This window comes from Larimichthys crocea, chromosome XXIV, assembly GCF_000972845.2.
Source record: "Larimichthys crocea isolate SSNF chromosome XXIV, L_crocea_2.0, whole genome shotgun sequence".
Lineage (NCBI taxonomy): Eukaryota > Metazoa > Chordata > Actinopteri > Sciaenidae > Larimichthys > Larimichthys crocea.
Window position 1 is genome coordinate 19,060,017 of NC_040034.1, and position 27,858 is coordinate 19,087,874.

The 27,858-nt window shown below is 40.3% G+C and overlaps 1 protein-coding gene and 1 pseudogene across 1 annotated transcript; both read left to right on the forward strand.

The window, feature by feature from the left end:
* Window positions 1-23,139, forward strand: part of LOC113744609 (interferon-inducible GTPase 5-like) — a 25,345-nt pseudogene extending 2,206 nt beyond the window's left edge.
* Window positions 23,140-24,645: 1,506 nt separating this feature from the next.
* LOC113744610 (molybdenum cofactor biosynthesis protein 1-like) lies at window positions 24,646-27,334 on the forward strand. The gene is made up of 5 exons (XM_027275083.1): window positions 24,646-24,679; window positions 24,745-24,836; window positions 24,922-25,042; window positions 25,153-25,200; window positions 25,431-27,334. Exons 1-5 carry the CDS (start codon window positions 24,646-24,648, stop codon window positions 26,483-26,485), a joined length of 1,350 nt encoding a protein of 449 aa, XP_027130884.1. The 3' UTR covers window positions 26,486-27,334.
* Window positions 27,335-27,858: the final 524 nt, after the last annotated feature.

Below are 27,858 nucleotides of genomic sequence, written 5' to 3' on the forward strand. Positions count from 1 at the left end.
AAAAATCAGTGTCTGCAGTAATTAGCCATCCCAGAAAAGAGAGCATGCTGTTTCTGGTTTCTGGTGGGGGGAGGCATGTTAACTAGCAGTTTCCCCTCTCCGGTGAAAAAGGCGTTGCCATCCTTCAGAAACATACCCAAATTATGTCACCTCTGGTCGACAGAATTTGCAACTTTGCCAGCGAACGCCTGTGACCACACTCCGGCCAGTCTCGGTAGCACGCAGATAGAGTTCTATGTGGCAAGCTGTCTTTTGATGGGGAAGCTATAGAGAGGTCATCCAGCGTACTGCAAGGAGAGTGGAGCACCTAGGGCAGGTGGAGCCCATCAGATCTCTTTTTACCCGCCGTGCATACACCGTGGGGACGCTCGAACAAAACCTGTGGCAACCGTCGCCAAGTGTGGGATTGCTTACCTTGAAATGTAAATGCAAACAGATACTGGCTATCTGATGCAACGGTAATCGAGAAAAATGCCAGAACTCAGATCAAGCCTGTGTAGTGCGTGAGTTAGGTGGTAAAGAAGCTAAAATCGAATTGGTGTCAGGCACAATTGGGAGCTGCAGTACACATATTATGTAATCGCTTGCAGGTCCTGCAGAGCCGCCGACTTCATCCAGGGCGATTTGTTTGGGAATTGGTAAAAAATGAGTGTCCTACTGGGCGTAGTGGTTTGAACTACACGTCTTGATCCAATAGAGACTGAATAACTTTCACTTCCTACTACAGCTCTGTGAGGGCAAATGTTATGTCTAATCATAGGTAGCTTAGGCATTGGCGTAAGTGTGACTTTATTATGGTGCGCCGAAATTTACAAAACCCCACCAGATTTTTATGTTTTAGAACCCACAACAATAGGCTGGAACCTCAGACAATTCAGAAGGGGTCCCAACTGTGGTGTGGGAAAAGGAGGCGTGGTGAGTAACAAATGTAGGACATCGGTAATTGCATAGGTTCTCTAAGTGACAACATATACAGTTATCCTCCCCTAATATGTTAACTCGTTTGGTGGTTGAGAGACTGGTACAGCTTCTTTCACTGCCTGGCACTGAGCCACCAGTGCTGCCAAGGTGTTCAGTCACAGCCAGGGGTGACGGACCACAACGATATGTGGATATTAAGTTTTAACATTAAACAACCCTTTGCTGTTCACTAGATAGTTGGAATGGTATGGCAAAACATCCCTGGCGGGACCACCAAAACGAAACGATTGTTTCTCCTCTAACCCCTCTTGTTTATTTAAAAACCTGGAACCGATTGTTATACTGCTCAGAGGGTTAAATGCTGCAGTACAATGACAATGCAAAAGTGGCCTCATTGTAGACATCAAGTTGCACAGGTTGGAGATGATTTGGCGTTTCCTGACATAATCTTGAAACAGTGAACTGGGAAGCATATTAAACCGATCGATCCCAGCACTAACAAACTGTCCTCCCGTTACTCTGCAACAACTGAAATTGCTAGACGGCTTTTTTCATCAGGGGGGTCAAAAACAATCCATCCGGAGTTGAACTGAATTAGTAGCAATGCAGTTTACAAAGCAGATCCCTCCCCATAGAGATTATGGGGCTTTTATCAGCATATCAGAAAAGAATGCACGACTTTCAGAGTCCTTCAACAGTTATTTGTAGTCCTCTGAGAGTAACGGTTCCGCAATGGGAAACCCCGCGGAACACCAACAGTGGTGAAAAGTTGGATGTGGTGGCAAACATGCTCTGCAGTTTTTTATACAGTAGAAATAGTGTGCTCCACTATCTCCATACCAACATTTCAACGGTATTTCCGTACTTTGAACGGGCATTAATCGGGTCTTCGGCGGAGTACTAGGAAGATAATAGTTGCCAGCTTGATATTGAAATGGTTGTTCTGATCCCCCCCTTCCTGGCCCTCCCTATGCTTGAATTGTAATAGTTGGCTGCGTGTAAGAGCTTGTGTGGGTGGGGCTGGAAGAGCAGGAAATGACGTAGTCGCTTGTGGAGGCGGGTAGAGCGGAAATGAGTAGTGGCCTGTTGTTGGTTCTGGTATTGGATTTATTCCGACGACGACCGACCAGCTCTTACACTCTTTAGCCCAAGTGTCCCGCTGCACCGTCATTGTGACAATTGTCCCACGTTTCGGATTTATCCTGTTGTTTGTTATTGTTTTGAACCCACCCTGCTGTCGTACATTACTGCTCATTTGTTTTGAGCTAGGAGCCCATTATTACCAGTGGAGAAAACATGCATTCCTATGCTAGCCATTATGTTGTTTATAGTTGACTTCCAGTCGTTGGTTGCTCCAGTCAGGACTGATAGTTTTTGTAAGCGGCTTGAACAGTCGGTCTTAGATTTTGCACAAAAATTTGCACATGAGACATTCATGTTTCATTCACTTATTCCAGCCATTGAATATCCATGTTTTGTATAAACCGGTGTGAAATGCGGCGTAGACATCTTTGCTTCCGGGATGGCAAAAAACTTCTTTTGAGAAATTCAATAACATGTTGTATGCATTTTGGTTATTGCATTTTTTACTTCAAACATTTAACCAATAATCAAGTTTTGGGTGAGGCCATTACCCACCCTCAGCTGCTCAGGGAAAACAAATCCATCTTAACCAAGATCCACTCAGTTCTGCAAGTGAACTGGATTACAGTGTTTTTTCTGATATCTTCATGAACTCAGAATTCCATGGTTTTTAAACGGCCATGTTGTCATCATGATTTTTACAAGCATTTATTGGAGAGTCTGTGACACTTCAGGGGCAGGGGGCCAAAGTTGTTTTCCTATGTGCCTCTGTGTTTTTCTGGTCGCCTAATCGAGTGTAACATCAGATTTAGGCATTATGTGTAGCGTAAACAAAGTGTGCTTTTAAGTAGAGCAGTTTGATTTTTATAGCTTGACATATACAGTTATTTCTATATTATTTGAGTAAAAACTGCACAATTTATCGATTCAAATGAGCACCAGAGTTGGAGTTGAAGTTGATTCCTGAGTTGATTTAAAGTGTGTGAACATAGTCATCAAGTTGAACATGTGTTAATCAGTTTAAGAAGTTGTAACTACACCAAAATGTAATGCGATGATTGTTACAATACTTAACTTCAACACTTGAACCACTTTTCTTTGACGTAGAAATAATCTGAAAGTTAGTAAAGAGGTTACTTTTTAAATGAAGTGTAACAGAGCTAACTTAACAGTATAATCCTTGAAGAGGAGAGGCAGAGATGTTGTGTTGTTTTGGCTTTACAATCTGCACTTCCTCGTCACTAAGGTCTGGTAATAGCTCTCCTCTCTGGGTCTGGCCCTTCCCTTCAAATCTGACTCATTAGACTGTCTGCTGTCTTGCCTCCTGTCTGTGCATAATCTTGACTTTCCTTTCTAATTCACTACTGTAGCTGTAGGAAAAGTTCATCCGCTACCTTAGTTTGTGATGTGCTGGTTTGTTTCATCTACAGTAGCATTGCATTGCAAGATTGCCTTGTATTTAAAAGTTGCAGAAAGACGAAGAGCGCTTTTCCATTGTTTCTTTTTTTTCTTTTTTCGGCAGTGTTATCCCGACCTCGGCTAAAATATTCAACAAATCCACGAGGAGCGGGAATCTTAGCTTGGCGCTTTGCCCAGCCATACATTATAGCTTTTGCACAATATTCAAAATATCAACATGTCGCTGCTTTATCTTAGCATTTATAAGCTCTAGTTTGCAAACCAGTACTCACTTCTAGTACATGCATTGACACTTAGATCAGTTACCTTTTTAAGTCACTGGGATTCAAACTGCAGCTTTTGTCACCCCCTCTCACACCACCACTACATCTTTTACAGACCAGTCAACCACACTTGCAATAACATATGGATGCATCTGGACTGACAGGATGGAATTTCCACCATTTAAGGGTTAACATTATCTCAAGCCATTTGCAGCTTTTCTTTCTCAAATATCCCTCATACTGCCACATGCCATTCATCCATTCACACAAAAGAGAAGTGAACGGAGACACGAAATCCCATCCTTTCAGTCTACTGACAATTCCAACAGAAAACATCGCCTTAAACTGTGATGCCTGGTCAGATGTGTGTGTGTGTGTTTGTTTTAGCACACTGCTTTATCAAATGAACAGGTTGGACCATTTAACTTCACATTATTCTTTATCTATACAGAAAGAGTTTTTTGTCTTTGATTTAGCTTTTGCTGAGTCAGTTTTGCATATTTTTCAGGTTTGTCTACTGGCTTTGGACAGATCATTACCCATTTTCGCTTGCGCAGCAAGTAGATTACACATACAGACAAACAGATTTCAAACCACAATACAGCAGCATCAAAGGTCAATCTCCACACCTTCTAACTACAGCAGTGGTGATCTGAGTGGAAAGGATGAAAAATGACTTCTTTTTCTCTCCCAGTGTATACACATTTAAAATCAACGTTTCCAAAAGGACACGAGTAAATCCCCATCTCCGATCTGATTCAAACGAGGGAGTATTTAAACTCCCCCGAAAAAGGGTCTTTTTCTAAAGTTTAAACCTCAGGTGGGTCTTCTCTTGTGCCGAGTGCAGCCCGAAAAACTGCCCCGGGGAACAAACAGCCACGTCGTGAATGCAGTGGGTCATAAACCCAACCTGCCCCCCTTTCAGATCCACCCACTGTACACTGCTCTTGTAATCAATTGTTGTTACAGCTCCATTATTTTTCAAGTCGTTTTTTACACCCTTGTCAGCTTTCGTGATTTTACTTTATCAATAGCCGAATTGACATCAACGGGATTTTGTATTGACACATACGTTCCAAAACACCGCCAGAGGTTTCAGCCAGGACATTGTCCCCAAGAACTGAAGCTCCTGACCCCTGGTGTGTCTTAGGATGTTTTATATCCAGGCAGATTAAATACGCACAGAGTTTTTTATGTTTCGTCTCCAAAAGCAGACATGGTAAGGCATAGTAATAAAAACTTTGCACTACCACGTCTTTGTTCTGTTGAACTCCTGTCGTGCGCCAATTGTTGCGGAGAAATTGCTGAAGTCAACGTCAATGGTGAGGTCAGGAGGGAAGAAAATTGTTCAGGAGACTCTGATGTCTATGCCTGTATTATTTATGACGCTTGGCCAAGGAGAACTAGCGTACACTCTCAAAGTACCACCTGAAGTGCTTGAGTCGGGTCTCTCGCCTTCTGACGAACTCGTGATGGTGTATTACTTTAACCCAAAGATTCACACCCCCAATACTATACGCCCCCCGAATTAGTCGAGAGAATGTCTTTTACTCTGGAGGTTGTTATTGTCAACATATTCTAGTCTGGGGACACCGATGTCCGTACGCAAATTGGAACGGCAAACACCAAGCTATCTATTAGATCGGAAGGCAGCAACAGGTCTCTTCGACCCGGCCACCACAGTGTTGAGATTATGGTGGCACCTCGTCAAAGCCAAACACATTAATACTGCCGAGACCACCAGGTTAACACGTGGCCTCAAAACTACTAAGGACGAAAAATTCATAACCCTGTGTGCATAAGAAGGATGGAAAAGTTTACGCCTATGTTGGATTTCGGGAACTCAAACCAAAAAATCCCATTCCTGACCGCCCCGAGTGCAGGATATGCTATGAAAGCCTGCGTGGTGAAGTTCCTTGGTTCTCGGTGCTGGACAGTCAAAGGGCATATCATCAGGTTTTCTTGAGGAAAATAGCTGACTCACAGCCTTGATCACCCACTCTTTGGGATTTTATATGGTAGTGGGTTAAGGGTTCCCCTTGGGCCTGTTCCTCAGCCCCAGCAGAATTCCAGCCATTATGGGAGAGTGGTTGCAGTGAATTGAGCGATGAAAAATCACAGCCTTACCTGATGACATCTTGTCAACAGTAAGTCTTTTGGAAAACCATCTGCATGATATGAGGGAAGGTGTTACATCGTTATCAAGGCACATGGGGTAACCAACTGACTGCCAAAAAAGTTGCAGTGTTCAAAGACAAGGTTGAAATTTCTGGGACAGATGTATCCAAAGATGGTTACTGCATGGATCCTGCTGAAAATTATCACCCCCGTTTCAGCACTGAAAAGATAGGCAACCCTGAGACTGTGGGAGACCTAGGAAAAATGATGAGGTCCTGTCCTACTACGCCAGTTACATGCCAAACTTCTCCCGCATCGCCACGGCATGTACATCCTGCTAACCACAGAGAAGGACTCCTGGTAGTAGTCCTACGCAGCAAGCGTGCGTAGGAGTAAGGGGAAAATGCAGGACGTCAGACTGAGCTATCTTCAAGCCCACCGATCACCTGGACAGAAAAACACCAGCAATTGCTCTGCCAGCTCATAGAGTACCTGCTGTGTCCACCATCTTGAGGTTGGTTACCCTGACTTTGAGGAAACAGGAGGGGCTTGGTTGCCATATTGTAGAAACAGGAGGGGCTTGGTTTGATGCAATATTGTATCAGAGGGACACACAAAGGCACAGCTGGTGGTTCATCGGTTATGGGTCAAGAACCACTAAACTGCCCCAGAAGCCAGGCGCGCAGATAGGTTTGAGAAACTTGGGGGGACGAAAGCTCATGAAACAATCATTACAAATTTTAAACGTCATCACACACAGAAAGAAACCCCCTCACAACAATGCTAAAACTCGTTTTAAAAAATGCTGCGAAACTGGGTGGGACTACGTGCGTTTAGTCAGTCCTGTTACACAGTAGGGCCTATGCTCGTGCGTGGCGAGGAGGAAAGTTCAGATAACATTAAACGGCATTACGTATTAATGTCCAACGAGGGGTAACAAAATTTACATGTAGGGCCTACAGGGGCTACGCGGAGACAGAAGGCGAAAAGTTTGTCTCTTGCCTCGTACGATTTTACTTCACGAGAGGGACATTGCTCGAGACTCTCAGAACTGCAATGTGGTGTGATGAAGTCTATACTTTACAAAGTAACAATTTACTTACGAAGTGACTTTTTGAAAAATGACGCAATGTCTTGCTTTTTTTTTTTGTTGTCCTTTCTCATCATGCCATGCCGTGCTGACGTTTGCAGTAGGCGTCCAAGTGATCAGTTGGTAAACCGTGCAACCCAAGTCGGACGCGCCTCCACACTCTTTGCTGCACAGTCCAACACGAGTCACTGCTTGATGCGTACGCGTTGTTACACACAACGGCCATGCACATCGCACACACCTCATTACGCAACTATTTATGTTAATTCATATTTTGGTTTCCTCTGATGCTGAATCAGAGATTTGAAGAAGACAAAGTTTAAAACAAAAAAAAAAAAAAAAACAAAAGTTAAGCTACATAAAAAGTGGGTGGGGACGGATTCTACGGTCATTCAAAAGTGCTGTGTGTCATGCCCACACCTGACCACACCCACTATCTGCGCCCCTGCCAGAAGCTAACATATCACCTGCACTCTGGAAGTTAGAGTTTTTGGCAAGGAAATGGGCAATTGTGAAAGTTTCGGGCGCACTTGTACTACGCGTCCTCATTTTCGTTCTATCCGACAAATAACCCTTTGACCTATTGTTTTGAACCCAGCAAAGCTCAATGCCACAAACACACCGTGGATTGACGATAAGTTGGCTTTAAGTTCTCATACAATATCACCCCGGCGGAGAGTCAATGGAGGATGTGATGCTTGCACGAATTGCCGCTGGACATGGGGCGGGGAACAGTACATTGACCCATGTTCACAGGAAATGAGGCCCTGAGACAATACACAACCGTCACACCGACACTCCAGCTTGATTCTGAGGACAGAACCTTGATGTGTCCAGCCACCCATTCTGCCATGTACTGAGCATGAACTGGAACGTGTTACATCCCCAGTGGCCGACAGGAACTCTCCAATGAGAAACATCAGAGAATAGCAGAAAAGCAGAAGAGGACGTTCCAGTCCTTGGAAGGTGCGAGAGTTTGTCATAACAGGATGGTGGCTTCAAACTGAGAGGAAAAAAGATCGACGTGATGACATCACTATCCTGGCAAGGAGAGGAACCAGTTATATGTTTCAACGACGGACGGTGTTTCCTGTACAGAAAATTAGTGGATCGAGTCAACTTGTGTTGCCTGCAGCATTTCATCAGCTGATCTACAAGGAGCTCCATGAGGAAATGGGACACCTCGGAGTGGAGCGAACACTCAGCCTGATCCGTGATCGATTCTATTGGCCCCATATGCAGAGAGATGTGGATCATTATGTGACTAAGGTGTGTAGTTGCCTGAAATGGAAACGCACCAAAACAACCAAACTAGAGCAACCGTTGGTGAAGTGGTAACCACAATCCGTTTTGAGATTGTTGTCAACTATATTTTTGCATCTGGAAAAGCTGCGGAGGAGGATACGAGTACAATATTCGTTCGTCATCACCCTTTCAATTGATTGCTCAGGATCCGCCTGCAAACCAAGAGTTCGGATTTCAGCCACGCTGCCACCACGATCAAGGCAAGGAGTTTGAGAATAGGTTGTTTTCCAAGCTGGAAGAATACTGCGGCATTCAAGGTTCGCGCACAACACCTTACCACCCAGCTGGAAATGGTCAGGCTGAGAGATTTATCGGGACGCCCCTGTCAATGCTCAGAAAACTTGAGTAAAAACGGCGATTCATAGTACACAAAACCATACAGAACCATCTGGACCATGGTCCAAAGAGCTTGAGAGTGGAAGCAGCTGAGGAATTCATCCACAAGCACACACCCAAAGAGACTGAGACAGGCAGTCGAAGATGAGTGTCCAGATGAGTTTGGAGAAAGGATTGAGCCAGAGGTTGGATGAGGAGGGAAAGGGCAGGGGCGGAGCAAGACGGAGCTTTGATGAAGCAGACGAGAGAAACTTGGAGCGGGGTTTGTTGTCGTCATCTGATTGAGCGACGACGAGGGATCTGTGGCACCAGTCCGTCATTACCACCAAAGAAAATATCCTTTTCGACAAAGATACCCTACCAAAAAACCTTAGATATGACAAATTAGGTCAACCCATCAGTCACACCACAGACAGTGCGGTTATCAGCTAAAGTAAGGAAGACAATTCATAGTCACATGTAAAGTTCATGGTTGATTAAAAACAGAAGGTTCCTGTTGTCTTCAGGCTTAGAGTAAAATGTACAATTCTTGAGTATAGTACATTCATTCTGTTGTAACAATCGAGTTTACCCGAAGCTAGACCACGGACACATACAGTAGACATGTAATGTACCTAGTACGTGTGGGTTGGGAATTGTGTTATTGAGTTATAATACGGTCAACACCTTTTAGTCCGAACTATTATGTTTACAGCCGCACCCGTTGCTTGTTATACACAACCAGTGACGCCGAGTACTCAGAATGTCGGACGACATTCATTTTGGAGGGGAGAGTGTGGGAACTCATTACTAAATGTTCGGGCAATATTCATGGACACCCCCATTTCGTTTGTATTCAGTGTGTACTACATTCTCATTTTGTTGTCATTATTTTTTATTATTGCAATGTTATTTTGGCATACGATCAGCTAATATTGCAGTAGGGGTAACAGTGTATCCAAAGTAAAGCTCTCCCAGGCACTGTTGAGGCAAGCTTAAGTGTCCTTTTAGTGTAGTCCAAGATCGCGCCAATTAATTAATGGACCCCACCAGCCTGCATGTCGCGAGTTGTCGGGCTGATGTGCTTGTGTTTCTGTGTTGACAGGTGAGCTAAGAGTCTTTTTTTTTTTTTTAACCATGTGTTGAATATGAATTTATGGCATTAGTACAGAGTGTGTGAAGAATTGAGATTGTACTGCAAATTGTATTTTATGTTCGTTTCCATGGGATGAACAGTATGATGAAAAGTTGCTTCACCTAAGGATTAAAATGGTTGGAATTATGATATCACCTACTGCTAAAATATGAGTTGTGTGTGTGTCCAGATCTTAGCATTGTGTAAAGCTAAGCGTTTTAAAGCACAAAGTGCATATGTTGTTAATGTTGGTGTGTGAGAAACATGACTAGATAGGACTTAATTAATTGACCCCCAGCAGCCTTGCATGGCACAATGTGTCCGTGCTGATGTTTGCTTGGTTTTCTGTGTTGACAAACAGAAGTAAAAGAATCTAAAAACTCATGCACGCCTGAACGTGCACCTTTGTGCTCCAAGTGTGAACATCTAGCTGAGGCAGACAGGAAAGTGGGGAGGAGAATGGCCAACGGACCAAAGAGACAGCCCCAGGCTCTCACGGTAAAGGACTTAGCTTTTGGTCAAGGGGAGCACACACCCTGGTATCACCTGTTGCAATGCATGGAGGTCAAAGGGATTCCTGTCTGTGTGCAAAGAGAAATAAACAGAACTGAAGAAATTAGGAAATTTTAAATAAGACACCTTTGTAGCTTCATATACTTATGTCCCATCAGCACATTAGTTCATGTGCTATTTTTCTCTCAGTCCCCTCCTTTGCATAGTCTGCCACATGCAACCCATTGCTTCCTGCTGATATAACAGGTAGACATGTCCACCACCAAACCTTTCTATTTAAATAGGCCAGTATCGATCCAATAAATCTACAGAGTCAGATAACAGTGAAAAGCTTACACAAGTTACTACTACTAAACATATTTCCTTGTTTGTAGATGATGATATTTTATAGAAATGGGGTTGGTGGTAGTCATGGCAGTATTTGATATCATTAAAGACTCATGTGTCTTTATGTAAATGTGCTCCTTTGCACAGAAGATCTGTTTGTTGTAGTGAGCACGTTTCTTGTAAGTCAGCTGCTTACTGGACCAACTGGTTCTGTTACAAAACAGTATGTTTTTGTTGGTGAGTTTCCAACAGGCTGGACTATGATGAAGCCTGCCTGAAAGCCTGATATTGCTTTGTTCTAAGAGACAAAAAAACAAACTAGATATGTTTTTCTTCAGCTGAACAACTCATTGTTTCATGTAAGTTACAGTGTGGGGACTGCTCTTGTCTCCTCTGTTTCAACATTAAGACTTCAGGGTGAGTAGCCTCTATATTCAACAATAATATGTATACACACCTTATTGTGCCAAATTGCTGTGGTGTGTTTCGTTATCTGCACTCATCCAATTTCATAATTCAAATGGATGGAAATTTTCTATGAATTTTATTAAAATACATAAGTGGCTTTACATTATTGTGTGCATTTCTTGTGTGTCTTCAGTGCATGATGATATTTCTTAAAGATGCAGCGTATTTGTCTTTTTGTTGTTTGTATCTGTGCCTTATCGTCTATCTGTCTCATTCTATGATGAATTCCAATCACTGATTTATGCATAGTAATTTGGATAGCTAATGTGTATGACTGGGTATATCACATAGATAGATTTGAATAGGAAGTATATTTTAGCTCACAGCATTGATATTGAGGACAACAATGACTGTTTAACTTCTCTTTTATTGCGAGTTTTCAAGGATCCCATGGGAGAATCCAATTGATATTGAATTAACTGAGTTAAATAGACGCTCTACAAAACAGTATCAAGCCTTAGCGCTGCGAAAAGATCCAGGAAGTATTAGAGAAGGGAAAAACCATCTCCACTAATATTGCCATCAACAGGAGATGCTTGGCTCGGGTAAATCCACCTTCTTAATGCCTTTAGAGGGCATAGACAACAAGGGAATGAGAGAGTGCACCTATGGTTGTGAAGAAACCACCTAGAGGTTAGCAGGAATACCCCCACTCTAACTATCCCAATGTTACACTATGGGATCTTCCTGGTGTCTGCACCCCCAAGTTTCAGCTGGCAGTACCAGAATGTTGTTGGATTTGAAACGTTTGACCTCTATGCATCATCTCAGTGCAAATCGACTTCACGAAAAAATATGTAACTCGTCTGAGATTCAGGAAGGAAAAGAATTCTCTACTTGTTCGCTCAAAGATAGACAGAGAACGTTAAAAGCTGACGGAAAGAAAAGTCAGAGGGAGGTTCATGAAAAAAAATACTCTGGCAAAATCAGGGAAGAACTGCATTCAGCAAGTTATGTAACTTGTTACTTGTCTTTCTATAACAATAATAGTAAGTTAATAGAGGTTTAACATCACTATAAAATAAAGCTACTTGTGTATGTTTCTGTGTGTCGCGACTTAATGATCGGCACTTTCTGCTATGAAACAACAGCCACTCTGAGCAAGGAAACGATCAAATTAATAAACCAGACACAGACAACTTTGTATTTTTGTGATCATGTGACAACAGATATTTCCTTATGAAGGCAACATTTCTCTTTGCATGTCCCACTGTATTTTAGGAATTATATATTGACAGTATTTGAAGCTGATTCACCACAATATGTTTATTATAGTAAAAGTATTTATTGTAGTCAGTGGTTCATTAGCAAACTTTAAAATTACACCACTGGTAAGAAAACACTTATCTGCCTTCTATTTCTAAATTTAATCTTATAAATGATCAAATATTGTTCACAACAGGTCTTACAAAAACAAAAGATTGGCGTCCCCACACAAGTCTTCCTGATCTCCAGCTTTGACTCCACCTGTATGATTTCGCATCGTTAGAGAGACCTGGAGAGAGAACTTCTGAACACAAGAGGAACGCTCTGCTGTTTGCCATGCCCAACATCAGCCTGGAGATCATCAACAAGAAGAAAAGGCTTTCAGGCTCAAATAAAATACTATCATTATTGAGTGTGCAGCGTACCAGCTCCTGGTTTCTGTTGTTGATGAGCTTTGCTGGTTGTGTGTCTCACAATCTGTGTTGGGTTTGGTCTTGTACCTCCGATCACTGCAGAGACTTGCGAAACCACAACATGTGCCATTACAGATTTGATAGCTGTCATATTTCACCACTGGCTGCAAAAAAACATTAATGCGAGCTTATCATGAAGCTGCTTGTTCAAAGTGCAACCACGCGCTGGTTAATTGCAGATTCTCATTCCAGTAGTAGGAATCCCAGTAGCAAGGGGCTCTGCTCTATGACAAACCTCTAGCATTCTCAACACTTTCCTTGACCTGCTGCTGAGGATGCACAGAGTGTTTTAAAAGGCCCTGGGTTTGAACACCTCAGTGTGACTTAATGGCACATTTAAACCTGCAGGTCAAAAAGCAAAATCACACCGCACATTTAACATACTTATTAGAAAAATTGCACTAGTTTTGCCTATTGATCTATAATTTTTATGACTTTAAAGCATCTAAAACATGTCTCTTTATCGTCACTAGACAGGAAGGAATATGTCTTATTTTTATGTAAAACAGCATGCACAATACTTTTGATATCTTTATAATGTATACAACCATAGCTTGATATGTGAGCTGCACATTCTCGTGCTTGTAAAATCAGGTAATATGATGCCTCTATCCAATAGCGTCTATTTCTTCTCTTTTGTGCAGGTGTAGGTTATACAAATCTAGCTAAAGTCACAAGTTACAATCCCACAAATAAATCCATCATCATCAGTTTTACTATTAGCAGACTTCAGATTAGGTTTAGTTTCAAAGATCTGAATTAAATCTGAAATTCAGGCTAACATTTCTTTGAATGCAGGTCAATGTCAAGTGCATGAATTGCAGAATGTGGTGGTTCAGAAAACATTCGTTCAAATCAGATATTTGTCTTCATGTCACATAAATTTAGTGTTGTACACTCAAGTCATGGAGCTTCTATGGCCTTCCCCACAGGTCAAGTTAAATGTTTTGCAACAGAAAGGGTGTAGACATTCATTCCCCTAGTGTTCTCCACTCGTACCATAGCTTACATTCTCGAGGAAACAGGGCCTTAAAGGCATTGTTCCAGTCTTCTTAGTGTCACAACGTTATTAAAACAATGTCATAATAGGGATTTGTTTTTTGCTCTTGGAAATATGTAATCCGTTCATTTAGTTTTTTGTATTCTGATATCATAAAGACAAAACTCATGTCGTCTATATGTAAATGTGCTCATTTACAAAACATCCATCTGTTGTGTATGAGCACATTTCTTGTAGTCAGCTGCTTTACTGAACCAACTGGTCTGTTACTAACAGTAGTTTTTCAATTGGTGAGTGTACAGAGAGGTAGGATCTCATAAGCTATTTTATTGTTTCTTGTAGCTGTAAACAAACTACTCATACAAACAACCTACAAATAACTCAAAGCTCTTGTCTCGTTTTCTTCTTGCTATCATAATAATTAATTTGAACCGTCCCCACATTACAAATATCACAGGGATGATGCCTGTATGCATATAGTCTTTCTTCTTTTTAATTGCAGCTGTACTGAATTGTGCAAATGTAGATCACGGACTAAAAGTTACAACTGACAAATAGTTTCATCAGTAATCCGTCAATTGTTTTATTTATTAAACACTTCAGTTTGTTTTAAAAGGATCTTGTAAAACAAAAAATCTGAGAATCTGTGACCCTTGTTGTCACCTTTATTGATAGTCCAGCTTAGGCAGACAGGAAAGTGGGGAGAAAACGGAAGGGGAGACATGCAGCAAAGGTCTGCACAGTGGAATTAAACCCAGGCCTGCTGGAGTAAGGACTTAGGTTTTGCTCATGGGGCACCTGCTCTAAAGGAGAGCTACAGGGAACTGTTTCACATTATTCTTGTCAGTATAACTCTGAGTATAATCCTTTAGTTGTTCTTCCAAAACAAAAGAAATATTGTATTAACCGTTGGAGCATTAGTCATCACCTTCATTATGGACACACAGACGCGTTCTCTCTTTCTCTGTCTCTCAGGCACAAACTTTAGTCTGGACCTAACGTGTCACACCTGTTGGACATTACTTGTCCTTGTTTGGAGAGTGATGGTAGCCTTCCATCTATAAACATGAATGATTTAAATAAGACAATTCATTCTATACACACTGTCACTTCACCATTGCAAACTTACATGGTTTCTTAAAATCAGATTATGTTTTCATGTCTGCAAAATAATTAAATGGGAAACTCGCATTGTGATTCTATTGTAAACTGTTGCCCTCGCCGCAGGTCAAGTTAAATGTTTGCACGAGAGGAGGCCACAACCTTACAGCCACAGTCCAGTCCAAAAACTATTTTGCACCTGTCACACTCACACGTATGTTATCAAAAAAAAACAACCCTGCCCCAGCAGCATGTTAGATTCTACACTGTGAATGAAATTGCCTTTGTGAACCAGGAAGAAAATCATCATGTGTATTATTGTTGCTTACACTTAGAAAACCTGTTGAGTAAATTCTCTTCTAAGTTTCATCAGAGGCATCAGCTTGGATCTTAGTTTCACGTTTCTGTAGAAGAAATGTTTTTACATGAAGGGAATTCACTGAATGCTCTATATCAACGGGCCCAGACCAAAGTCAATGTGTATTATATAATGTCTCAAACGGGTATCCTGCATTTGTTTGTGTACATGAGCAACATTCAGCTGCTTTACTAAACCAAACTGGTTACCTCTAGAAAATTTTCATTATAAGTGTCCACAGACTGGACTCTTCTAAGCTTTTCTATTTGCTTAGGTGTATAATAAAGCACTGGAACAACCTCTTACCAGGTGTTACAGTAAGAACAGGAATGACCCTGATCTCTTATTAGGGAGGACAACAACACACATATATACCTACTGTATATGGCAGTGAACAATCACGTATTACACACTCACAGTATGTTATAAAAAAGGACAACCTCGCCCCAGCAGCTGTTAGGTTCACCATGTGGCCTGACCAGGGGGAGGACATAATCCATGAACATGCCGCCACCTTTTTCTACTCGCTTTTATGTTATGTTGTCTTTTTATTTTTTCAAATATTTGTCATTTACTCCCAAAAATATTTTTTATGTCTTATTTATTTTTTACAATAGTCTTTAAATGACTTTGCCACCTCCAGGTTCTTAAATCTTATTTTACCATTTGATTTGGTTCTCTGTTGCCATTTTGCATGTTTGTCCTTGCTACCCTGTAAAAAAACATATTGATGAATCTCTTCAGATTTCAGATGTAGTTAAAACAGGTAATAATGTAGAAGATCTCTACAGAGTCAGAAATAATGTTATTACTAACTAAGGGTAAACATATTTATTTGCTTGTTTACTAATGAACCAATTTCTCAAATACCTACACTGTAGATCATGATATGCTCATGTATGGGGCATGGAGTAGTTGTGACACATTCTGAGGTTCATATAGTACAAACTGCATCTGTTTGTGTCAATGAGCACATTTCTTATACGTCAGCTGCTACTGTGAGTCAGCTGCCAAACTGGTGCCTGGACTAACAGGGACTTTTCATTGGTGAAAGTTCAATAGGCTGAGACTCTCTATTGCTTTATGAACTTGAACTTACTTTTTTTATTTTATTGTTTCTTACAGCTGAACACTCACCGGGGTTGATCCGCTCTTGTCTCATCTCTTTCACATTAAGGATTCCGGTGAGTAGCCTTTAATATTCAGAACAACAATAGATGTCACCTTCCTCTGTGGAATATGTCTGCTTTTGTAAGTGCTGTGAGTTCTATTTACACATCTTTTTGTGTATAATGATATTTTAAAGAATGAGGTGGGTAACAAACATTTAAAACGATTCTAAAGATGTAGTGGTACTGTCTTTTTTGTCTATGTAATTCACCTACAATGAATTACCTTCAATTGATTCTATGCACAAGTATTTGTGGTAATAGCTAGATGTGTAAAACTGTATATCACATAGTATATTTAATTATGTATATTTAGTATCAGCATGATATTAGAAACAATGACTTTTTAACTTCTCTTTATTCCAGTTTTCAAAGATCACCATGGGTAATCATCGGATATGAATTAACTGAAGAAATTAAAGAAGCTCTTCAAAATAGTAATCAAGCCTTAGCTGCTGCAAAAGATCCAGGAGTATTTAGGAGAAGGGGGGAAAAACACTCCACTAAATATTGCCCTCACAGAGGAGTCTGGCTCTGGTCAAATTTTTCCCCCCCCAAAAAACCCTTGTTAATGCCTTTAGGAGGCATAGACAAAACAAGGATGAGCGAGCTGGCTCCTACTGGTTGTTGTAGAAAACCAACTTTGAGGTTACAGGATACCCCCATCCTAACTATCCTAACGTTACATCTATGGGATCTCCCTGGTGTCGGTAACCATGAAGTTTCTCTAGCTGCCAAGTACCGCATCATGTTGGATTTGAAACGTTTGACTTCTTCATCATCATCTCCGCGAACTCGCCGTCAGCGAAAATGAGTGATAAACTCGCTCTGAGAGATTCCAGAAGATGGAAAAGGCAGTTATACTTTGTTCGCTCAAAGATTGATGAGAACTAAGAGCTGCGGGATAAGAAGTCCGGAGGGGTTCAATAAAAAATACTCTGCACAGATCAGGGAAAAAAACCGCATTCAAGGTATGTCACTTGTCACTTGTGTTCTATTATAATAAACATTATAGAAAAAAAGTACTTGTGAGTTCTGTGTGTGCGCTTTTTTATGCTGCGCTGTCTGACAACAATCAGCCACTCTGAGCGGAAACAGATAATAATTAAAACACCACAACACCTTTGTATTTTTGTGATCAGTGACCAAACAGATATTTCCTTATGAAGGGCATCGTTATCTTGCATGTCCTCACTGCTATTTTTAGGATTATTTCATAATATTTAGCTGTTCACCAAACAAGTATGTTTATTTATACGAAAAGTATTTATTGTAGTCAGTGGGTTCATTAGCAAACTTTAACTCACCACCACTTATCGCCTTATCTTTTCTAATATTTATTATATTTAAAAATGATCCAATCTATTGTCACCACCCAGGTCTTCAGAACAAAAATATCGTGTCCCCACAAGTCTTCCTGATCTCCAGCTTTGACTTCCACCTGTATGATTTCCATTCCAGTTTAAAGACAGACCCGGAGAGAGGAAACTTTCCTGAACCACAGAGGAACGCATTGCTTGTTCATGCCATGCCCAACATCAGCCTGGAGATCATCAACAGGGGCGAAAGAAAAAAAAGGCAATTTCAGGACAAACAATAAATAATATTCATTTAATCTGCAGTCGGTGTGGTGCTTTGGGTGTACCAGTTCCTGGGCTTTCTTTTGATGTTGATGTAGCCTTGCTGGTTGGTGTTGTCTCACAATATGTATTTTGGGTTTGGTCTTGAATCCCGTCCCGCAGAGACTTGCAGAAGAAACCACACGTGTGCCATTACAGGATTTGTAGATGTCATTATTTCACCACTGGCTGGCAAGAAAACATTAATGCAGGCTTATCATGAAGCTGCTTGTTTCAAAGTGCAAACACAGTTGGATTAATGGTAGCAGAGGAAGTATTCAGATTGATTCCAATTTTAGGAATCCCAGTTCAATGTGCCTCTCTTTTATGATAACCTCAGAGGTCTCAACGCTTTCCTCGCCTGCTGCTGAGGATGCACAGATTGTGTTTAAAAGGGCCCTGGGTTTGAACACCTCCAGTGTGACTTAATGGCACATTTTAAAACTGCAGCATACAAAAAGAGCAATCACAATTTTGTATACCAGCTACACAAACTGTGGAGGTGTACAGCCAGGATAATCATTCATTTTAACAGAGTTCATCAATTTTGGGGAGGGATTATAAGCCAGCACCTTTTTATACACACAAAATAACTCCAGCTAAGAACCTTTCTCATCACTTTTATTTCTAACTGAATGTATCCCGCAGGATCGACAGTCTGTGCAATTTGCTTTTCTCCTTCATTCACACAGTGTTACTGTTTGTAGTGTTTGTCAACCCTCAAAGAGGAAGAGATTTGAAGAGTGTGACGTGTGTCATTCCGTCATTAGTGGGCCACAAACAAAGTGTGCAAAGAGAAATAAACAGCAACTTGAAGAATTTTTAATAAGACACCTATTTGTAGCTCCATCTTGGTCATATACTTATGTTACCGTATCATTCACACTCAGGTTACAAAGTTCTAAAGATTGAAATGTAATTTAAACAGTGTTTATTCAGTTACACCACCTAAAATAACTTTCCTTGAAACCAGTAATTTTTTTTTCATGTCTGCAAATAATTTGATAAATTCACATTGTAACTCAAAGTCTGTTGGACTTGTTTGGCCCTCCACCAGGTCAAGTAAAATGTTTTGCAACATGAAGTAACGTCAAGTAAACTTGTTCTTTCTTAATGCTTTTCCCAGGCTTGTCATCTTACTGATGTTTCATGGGAGGGAGGAAACAGTGCCTTAAAGGCCACAGTCCAGGATCACAGTTCATTTGCAGTGTCACACACAGGTATACTATCAAAAAAAAAATAAATAAAAAAATAAAAACACTACCTGTCCATCAGCAACGTTAGGTTCATGTGTTTTTTCTCTCAGTCCCCTCCTTGCATAGTCTGCCACATGCAACCATTGCTATGCTGATGATAACTCATGTGTCTATATGTAAATGTGCTCATTTACAAGAAGCATCCGTCTGTGTAAGTAGCACGTTTCTTGTAAGTCAGCTGCTTTACTGAACAACTGGTTATGTTTCTAACGGTATGTTTTCATTGGGGAGTGTACAAGGGCTGGACTCTGATGAAGCCTGATAAGCTCTTCTATTGCTTTGTTATAAGAAAAAAAACTAGATATGTTTTTCTTCACAGCTGAACAACTCATAGTAAGTGTACAGTGTGGACTGCTCTTGTCTCATCTGTTTCAACATTAGGACTTCAGGGTGAGTAGCCTCTAACTATTCACAAATAATATGTATTTACACCTTATTGTGCCAAATTGTTGTCCAATCTTAATTGGATATAAATTCCCAACTTCGTTGTAAGATTATTAAAAAGCTTTTAGTTAAAAATTATCAAATTATTTCAGTGCTTTTTTTGCACAGGAAAAAATGTGGCTAGTGGCCATTCTTTGGCTGGTGATCAGAAAAGTTAATTTGAAGCCCTGTAATAGTACTAATAAACTCAAGAGGTCCACTTCCTAGTAGCCAGGTTACTGCATTCAATATTAATAACAGCCAATTTATATAACACCCGTTCATACAATAAAAACTAAAACTCAACAGGAAAAAACTGAACGCAGCCGATTTCAGTTTATTGTACTCATCAATTTGTAATTCAATGGGGAAATTTTTATGCAATTAAAATACATAAGAGGCTTAAATATTTCTTGTGTGCTGTCTTGTGTGTCTTCAGTGCATGATGTATTTTTTTAAGAGGGGACAAACATCATGATTATCTAGATGCAGAGTATTTGTCTTTTTGTTGTCTTTTTTTTTTGTATCAGTACCTTAGTCTATCTATCTCATCTACAATGAATTACATCACTGATTTATGCTAGTATCTGACAATAGGTAGATGTGTAACTGTATTACCACATAGTATATTTGATTATAGTCATATTTAGTATCTCAGCATGATATTAGACAACAATGACTGTTTTTAACTTCCTCTTTTATTCTCAGTTTTCAAGGATCACCATGGAGAAATCCATTGGATTTTGAATTAACTGAAGAAATTAAAGAAGCTCTACAAAACAGTAATCAAGCCTTAGCTGCTGAAAAGATCCAGGAGTATTTAGAGAAGGGGAAAAACACTCCACTAAATATTGCCATCACAGGAGAGTCTGGCTCTGGTAAATCCACCTTTATTAATGCCTTTAGAGGCAATAGACAACAAGATGAGAGAGCTGCTCCTACGGATTGTGTAGAAACCACCTTAGAGGTTACAGGATACCCCCATCCTAACTCCCACATGTTACACTATGGGATCTTCCTGGTGTCGGCCACCCCAAGTTTCCAGCTGACGAGTACCTGAATGTTGTTGGATTTGAAAAGTTTGACTTCTTCATCCTCATCTCAGCAAATCGCTTCACAGAGAAATGATGTGAAACTCGCTCTGGAGATCAGAAGATAAAAAGAAGTTCTACTTTGTTCGCTCAAAGATTGATGAGAATTAAGAGCTGCGGGGAAGAAGTCAGAGGGAGTTCAATGAAAAAATACTCTGGCAAAGATCAGGGAAAACTGCATTCAAGGTATGTAACTTGTCACTTGTCTTCTATTAAATAATAGTAAGATTAATTACTGGTTTTTATTTTTTAAACTAATCACATATAAAAGATCAAACTATATCTCTGTTTTACACTTCATAAAATTACATAGTCATGTTCATGTTGCCTGCCTGCAATACTTTGAACTATTGATTTCTCAAAACACTTAAGTCAGGCAACTTCAGTCGCAGCAAAGTCTTCTGTAGAAGCTGACATTATGTGACTTCACACAATGTGTAGCTGCTGGAAGATAATTTTTCTTTTGGATGATGGTGATGGTGGTGAAGACTTGAGCTGTTGTTGGACAGACTCATTCTTGTATTAAATATTGTGTATCATAATTTACAAACTACGAAAAAGTGTTTCTGTGTGTGCGCTTTATGCTGTGCTTTCTAACAATCAGCCACTCTGAGCAGAAACCGATCAAATAACAAAAGACACAGACAACTTTTGTATTTTTGTGATCATGTGACAAACAGATATTTTCTTATGAACGTTCTCTTTGCATGTCTCACTGCTTTTTAGGATATTTCATAATATTTGACAATATTTGAGCTATACCACAAGTATGTTATTATAGTAAAAGTTTATTGTAGTCAGTGGTTCATTAGCAAACTTTAATCACACCACTGGTAAGAAACAACTTATCTGCCTTATCTATTATTCTAATATTTAATTTATCATAAATGATCAAATATTTGTCACACAGGTCTTCAAAAACAAAAATTGCGTCCCCACAAGTCTTCCTGATCTCCAGCTTTGATCTCCACCTGTATGATTCCATCGTTAGAGGAGACCCTGGGAGAGAGAACTTCCTGAACACAAGGGACGCTCTGCTGTTTGCATGCCCAACAATCAGCCTGGAGATCATCAACAAGAAGAAAAAAGGCTTTTCAGGCTCAATAAAATACTATGCATTTATATCTGAGTTGGTTGCGCTGTACCAGTTCCTGGGCTTTCTTTGATGTTTATGTAACCTGCTGGTTTGTGTTGTCTCACAATATGTATTTGGTTTGCTCTTGATACCCGTCACTGCAGAGCTTGCAGAAACCACACATGTGCCATTAAAGGATTTGATGAATGTCATTATTTCACCACTGGCTGCCAAAAAAATTAATGCGAGCTTATCATGAAGCTGCTTGTTCAAGTGCAACCACAGCTGTATTAATGGCGCAGAGGAAGGGTCCAATTCATTCCAGTAGTAGGAATCCCAGTAGCAATGGGGCTCTCCTCTATGAAAACCTATAGCATTCTCAAACTTTCCTCGACACTGCTTGCTGAGGATGCACAGATGTGTTTAAAAGGCCCTGGGTTTGAACACCTCAGTGTGACTTAATGGCACATTTAAAACTGTATCAACAAAAGGCAAAATCACACCAGCACATATTTTAAAAAACATATGATGCATATTTTAGAAAATATGCATCATATGTTTTGCAGTTGATCTAATAAATTTTATGACTTTAAAGCATCTAAAAAAATGCTCTTTATCGTCACTAGACAGGAAGGAATATGTCTTATTTTCATGTAAAACCGCATGCACAATACTTTGAATCATTTTAATGTATACCAACATAGCTTGGTAATGGAGCTGCACATTTCAGTGCTTTGTAAAATCAGTAATATGACTGCTTGCTATATCAATTTTTTTCAATATTTTTCTTTTTTTTTATTTCAAATGTTCACAGTGAGGAACTACACAACAACATTAATAAAAGGAAATAATGCCAATATTAGCTGTAATGTTGATCATCATTATTTTGATCACTATTGTATATTTCTTTATATTAATAAATATTTTAGTACCAATGTTGTTTGTAATCATGACTCATTGTTAATTAAACAATATATGCCACTGTATGCACTCTAATACAATGTGAGCTACTTCAGTGGGAACAATACCAACATCTTCTCCACCTCTATTTACACGTGAAGAGGACAGAATATTAGAAACACCACTGCCAGTCTAGTTTCATTTTGAAAGTCTTAATGAACTGCTTTCATTCTGGTGTTTCTCACTATTGATAATAAAACTGAATCATTTTAACAGTCCCCATGTTAGAAATATCACAAGGATGATGCCTCTATCCATATAGTGTTTCTTCTTTTTGTGCAGGTGTGTTATACAAATCTAGATCACAAGTTACACATCACAAATATCGTCATTCATTATTTTACTTATTAAGCACTTCAGTGTTTAGTTTCAATAAATGATCTGAAATTAAATCTGAAATTTTCATTTCATCATTTTCTTGATGCAGGTCAATGCCAAGTGCATGATTTGACAGAAGTGTGGTGTCAGAAAACATTCTTCAAATCAGATAATTTTTTCATGTCAATAAATTCATGTTGTAACTCAAAGTCTATTAGCCTTGTTGGCCTCCACACAAGTCAAGTAAATGTTTTGCAACAGCAAAGGGTGGGACATTCATTCCCCTAGTTTGTTCTTAACACTTCTCCCCAGGCTTGTCATCTTACTGATGTTTCCTGGGAGGAAACACTGCCTTAAAGGCCACAGTCCAGTATCCAGTTTATTTACAGTGTCACACTCACAGTATGCTATTAAAAAACAATGTTCACATGAACTAACAACCAGGAAGAAATAATCAATGTATATTGTTATGCTACACTGTGGAAACATATCTGGTAAATCCTTTACAGTTTTTAGTTTTTTTGTATTCTGATATCATAAAGACAAACTCTTGCGTCTATATGTAAATGTGCTCATTTACAAGAAGCATCCATCTGTTGTAAGTGAGCACATTTCTTGTAAGTCAGCTGCTTTACTGAACCAACTGGTTCTGTTACTAACAGTATGTTTTCATTGGTGAGTGTACAGAGGGTAGGATCTCATAAGCTCTTTTATTGTTTCTTGTAGCTGTAAACAAACTACTCATACAAACAACTCTACAAATAACTCAAAGCTCTTGTCTCGTGTTTCTTGCTATTGATAAAAAAAACTCAATTATTTGAACAGTCCCCACATTACAAATATCACAGGGATGATGCCTGTATGCATATAGTCTTTCTTCTTTTAATGCAGTTGTACTGAATTGTGCAAATCTAGATCACAGACTAAAGTTACAACTGACAAATAGTTTCATCAGGTAATCCGTCAATTGTTTTATTTATTAAACACTTCAGCTTTTGGTTTTAATACTAAATCTGAAATCTGTGACCTTGTCACCTTTATTGATAGTACAGCTTAAGGCAGACAGGAAAGTGGCGAAAACAGAAGAGAGATGACATGCAGCAAAGGTCTGCACAGTGGAATTAAACCCAGGCTGCTGGAGTAAGGACTTAGGTTTGCTCATGGGGCACCTGCTCTATGAGGAGAGCTACGGGGAACTGTTTCACATTTATTCTTGTCAGTATAACTCTGAGTATAATCCTCTTTGCTCTGGAGCATTTTACTTTGTCTCTTGCCAAAATAAAAAAAAAATATTATTATTAACCGTTTGGACCATAGTCATCACCTGATAACAGCACACAGACAGTTCTCTCTTTCTCTGTCTCTCAGGCACAAACTTTAGTCTGGACCTAACGTGTCACACCTGTGGACATTACTTGTCTCTGTTTGGAGAGTGATGGTAAGCCTTCCATTATAAAATAATTAAAGAAATAGAGAAGAATGGGTCCAAAAGTTCACAGGACTAATACACATGAAGAAGAACTGCTTTGCCACCAGACTATACACAAATTTCCTTTTCAAGAACACACAGTTAGCATGTTAGCTTCTCCGTCCCTAGTTATTAAACAAATAGAAAACCAGCTCTCTATGACAATATACCATGTTGCATGAAACTCAGTCTTACAAGTCTTTTGGTAAAATACCTGAAGAAATTAAAGAAGCTCTACAAAACAGTAATCAAGCCTTAGCTGCTGCAAAGATCCCGGAGTATTTAGAGGAGAAAAACACTCCACTAAATACTGCCATCACAGCTGCAACCGCTTGCGCATCACTGCAGATGGCAGTCTGAGGGTAAAGCTAAGGTCGACCTTTGTTAGATGTTTTTGTGTTAATAATCTCATCCGTGATTGTTAACATCTTGTCCGTCTTCTCTCAGGTGTGTTTGTTCGGGAACTCTGAGGTGTCCCTGAGAGATGTGTTGCGCTCGGGTGCATCACATGAAGAGCTGCTGCAAATCATCGGAGCTGCTGTAGGCAGGAAGAAGAAACAACACGCAGGTAGATTCGATGTGTACACTTTGTATACAACACATCATTTGTGAGGTATACTCACAGATTATTAAGGAACTTCTACTGGAATGTAATATCTTCCCTCTCTGTGTCTTCAGGCATGTTCAGTATCTCCCAGATGAAGAACAGGCCCATGATCCTCATTGGTGGGTGACATGGCTGTACGTACAAATCTCACACACTCTGTTTGTTCTGTCACTGCTCAGTCACGATTTATTTCTGATGTTGTGATCATTTTACATTCACAACCTACTCATAGTAAATCATGCAGGTTTAAGATGAATTTACAATGGAATGAATTTAATTTTTATCTGACGTGTGAATAATGCATCTGAATATGAGGTTTCCTTGACTAACATTCTCGTGTTACCCTCAGCAGGCACCACATCCCAAAGGCCGCTGTCTCTGCCAAAGTCAGAAGACAGCCACAGAGCTTCCCCCAGTGTTTGCCAGCTTATGAACGACACATTTCTCTGTCCAGTAGCAGCCCGTGGCATGGGCCTTTCAGGCAGCAGGAGAGTCCTGAACGGAGACGGTCTTTTGTGCCTTCCAGACTGCACTGCTAGAACCTTAATGAGTGTTAGGTCGCATATCAACACAGAAAAAACGACTGCGACAGACAACATCTCCCGTGTAGCACCCCTTCACTCCTCTGATTTTGGTGATGGCCTCACTTTCACCGGTTTTCACACTAAGACTGCAAGTTTTACAAATGTCACAAGCTACACTAACAAAGACTGTCTCAGGTACGCACAAGCCAGGGGTCCCAATGCTTTGAGGAGCCACTTACTCAGGACCCCAGGAGCACCTCATTTTTGCACACTACTAATTAATGACAAACTGCATGTTAAACACCACAGTGTTCGACTGTGTCACAATCAAAGTTCCAGCGAAGACCCCAGTGGCACACGCCAGCTGTTTGTGAGTGATCAGGCCGAGTCAGATATCAACGGTGAAGCCCAGCTAACGCACACAGATGCCCAGGGTCGAGCCACAATGGTGGACGTTGGAGGGAAAGTTCCCACACGTCGCACAGCCACAGCCTGCGCCACAGTCATCTTGGGCCCCGCTGCCTTCCGGCTGCTTCGGGATAACCAGCTGGCTAAGGGTGACGCCTTGGCAGTGGCGCAGTTGGCTGGTATCATGGCTTCCAAGCAGACCTCAGCCCTCATCCCGCTCTGCCACCCGCTGCCCTTAGACCACGCCTCTGTCACCTTTGACCTCAATGAGCTGCAGAACGCCGCGGTCATCACGGCAACGTGCCGCACTACGGGCAGGACAGGAGTTGAGATGGAAGCTTTGACAGCTGTCTCTGTCGCAGCGCTGACTGTCTATGACATGTGCAAGGCAGTGAGCCATGACATCATCATCACGGATGTTAAACTGATCAGTAAGACGGGCGGGAAGAGAGACTTTTATCGTTATCCTTGACCTCCTCCCACACCAAAAAATCCATCACTGGAATACAGAGTGTCATTTTTTTTTCAATTTTTGCTTACAGTGTCACTTATCCCACACAATATGAATCAAGTTATCGGTCTTAAAGGTCCAGTGTGTAGGATTTAGTGGCAGTAGTGAAGTTGCCGATTGCAACCAAATGAATTCTCTCCCACACCTTATGCTCTTCTTCCATGCATTTAAGAAAAACTCTAAATTCACATGAAAAGCAAAAAAGCTCATATCTAGATCAGTGTTTGGTTTGTCTGTTCTGAGCTACCGTACAAAAATTGCAGTTCAACATGGTGGACTCCGTAGAAGAGGACCCTCTGCCACTGTAGATCTTAAGGGCTCATTTTGAGACAGCAGAAAAACACAACAGTTCTTATTTTCAGGTGATATTAATGAATATTGTGTAACATTTCTGTCAATAGATACTTCTAAATCTGACACACTGGACCTTTAATGTTAGGCAAATAATGTCAGTGTGTCATACTTTTCCTGTCATACACATCTGAAAGATAGTGCATCAAGTGAACAGCTTGTATGATGACGTGTAGAGCTGCAGTGTTTCTTTTAGTCCCTAGAGGGCGCTCTATTACTGTCTCAAGCCTCAGCAACAACAGACTGAAGGAGACTTTAAAGCTGTTGACACACTAAATGTCTTAATAGCTTTCATGCACTTTGAAGATAAATCCATTTAGAATGAAGTCCAGGTCGAACTCCATGCTCCTGTACTTACTTGCTCTGAACAGCTGTGATTAACAGCACAAAAGTTTTTACCATCATGTTTTGGGGTTAACTCAGTTGTATGAAATAAAACTTCTCTGAGAAACTTCTCATGATTTTGTCAATGGTGATAATTGGTTAAGAAGTCACCCTCAAGCCAGGCATTTCATTTTATGTTGTATTCTTGTGCTTTACCTCTGCTGTATCGTCAAATGCCCACTAGTGGTTGCCAAAGCTTTACAGAGACACACACGTGCTTCTTTTAGAGTGCATACAGTGGCATATATTGTTTAATTAACAAGTTATGATTACAAACAACATTGGTACTAAAATATTTGTTAATATAAAGAAATATACAATAGTGATCAAAATAATGATGATCAACATCACAGCTAATATTGGCATTATTTCCTTTTATTAATGTTATTGTGTAGTTCCTCACTGTGACCACTGGGAGGCAGTCAACACTCATCACAAACAGACACAAGACCTTTGAAATAAACCAATGAAAAATATAAAAAAAAATTATATAGCAAGCATCATATTACCTGATTTTACAAAGCACTGAAATGTGCAGCTCCATTACCAAGCTATGTTTCTATACAATAAAATAATTCAAAAGTATTGTGCATGCTGTT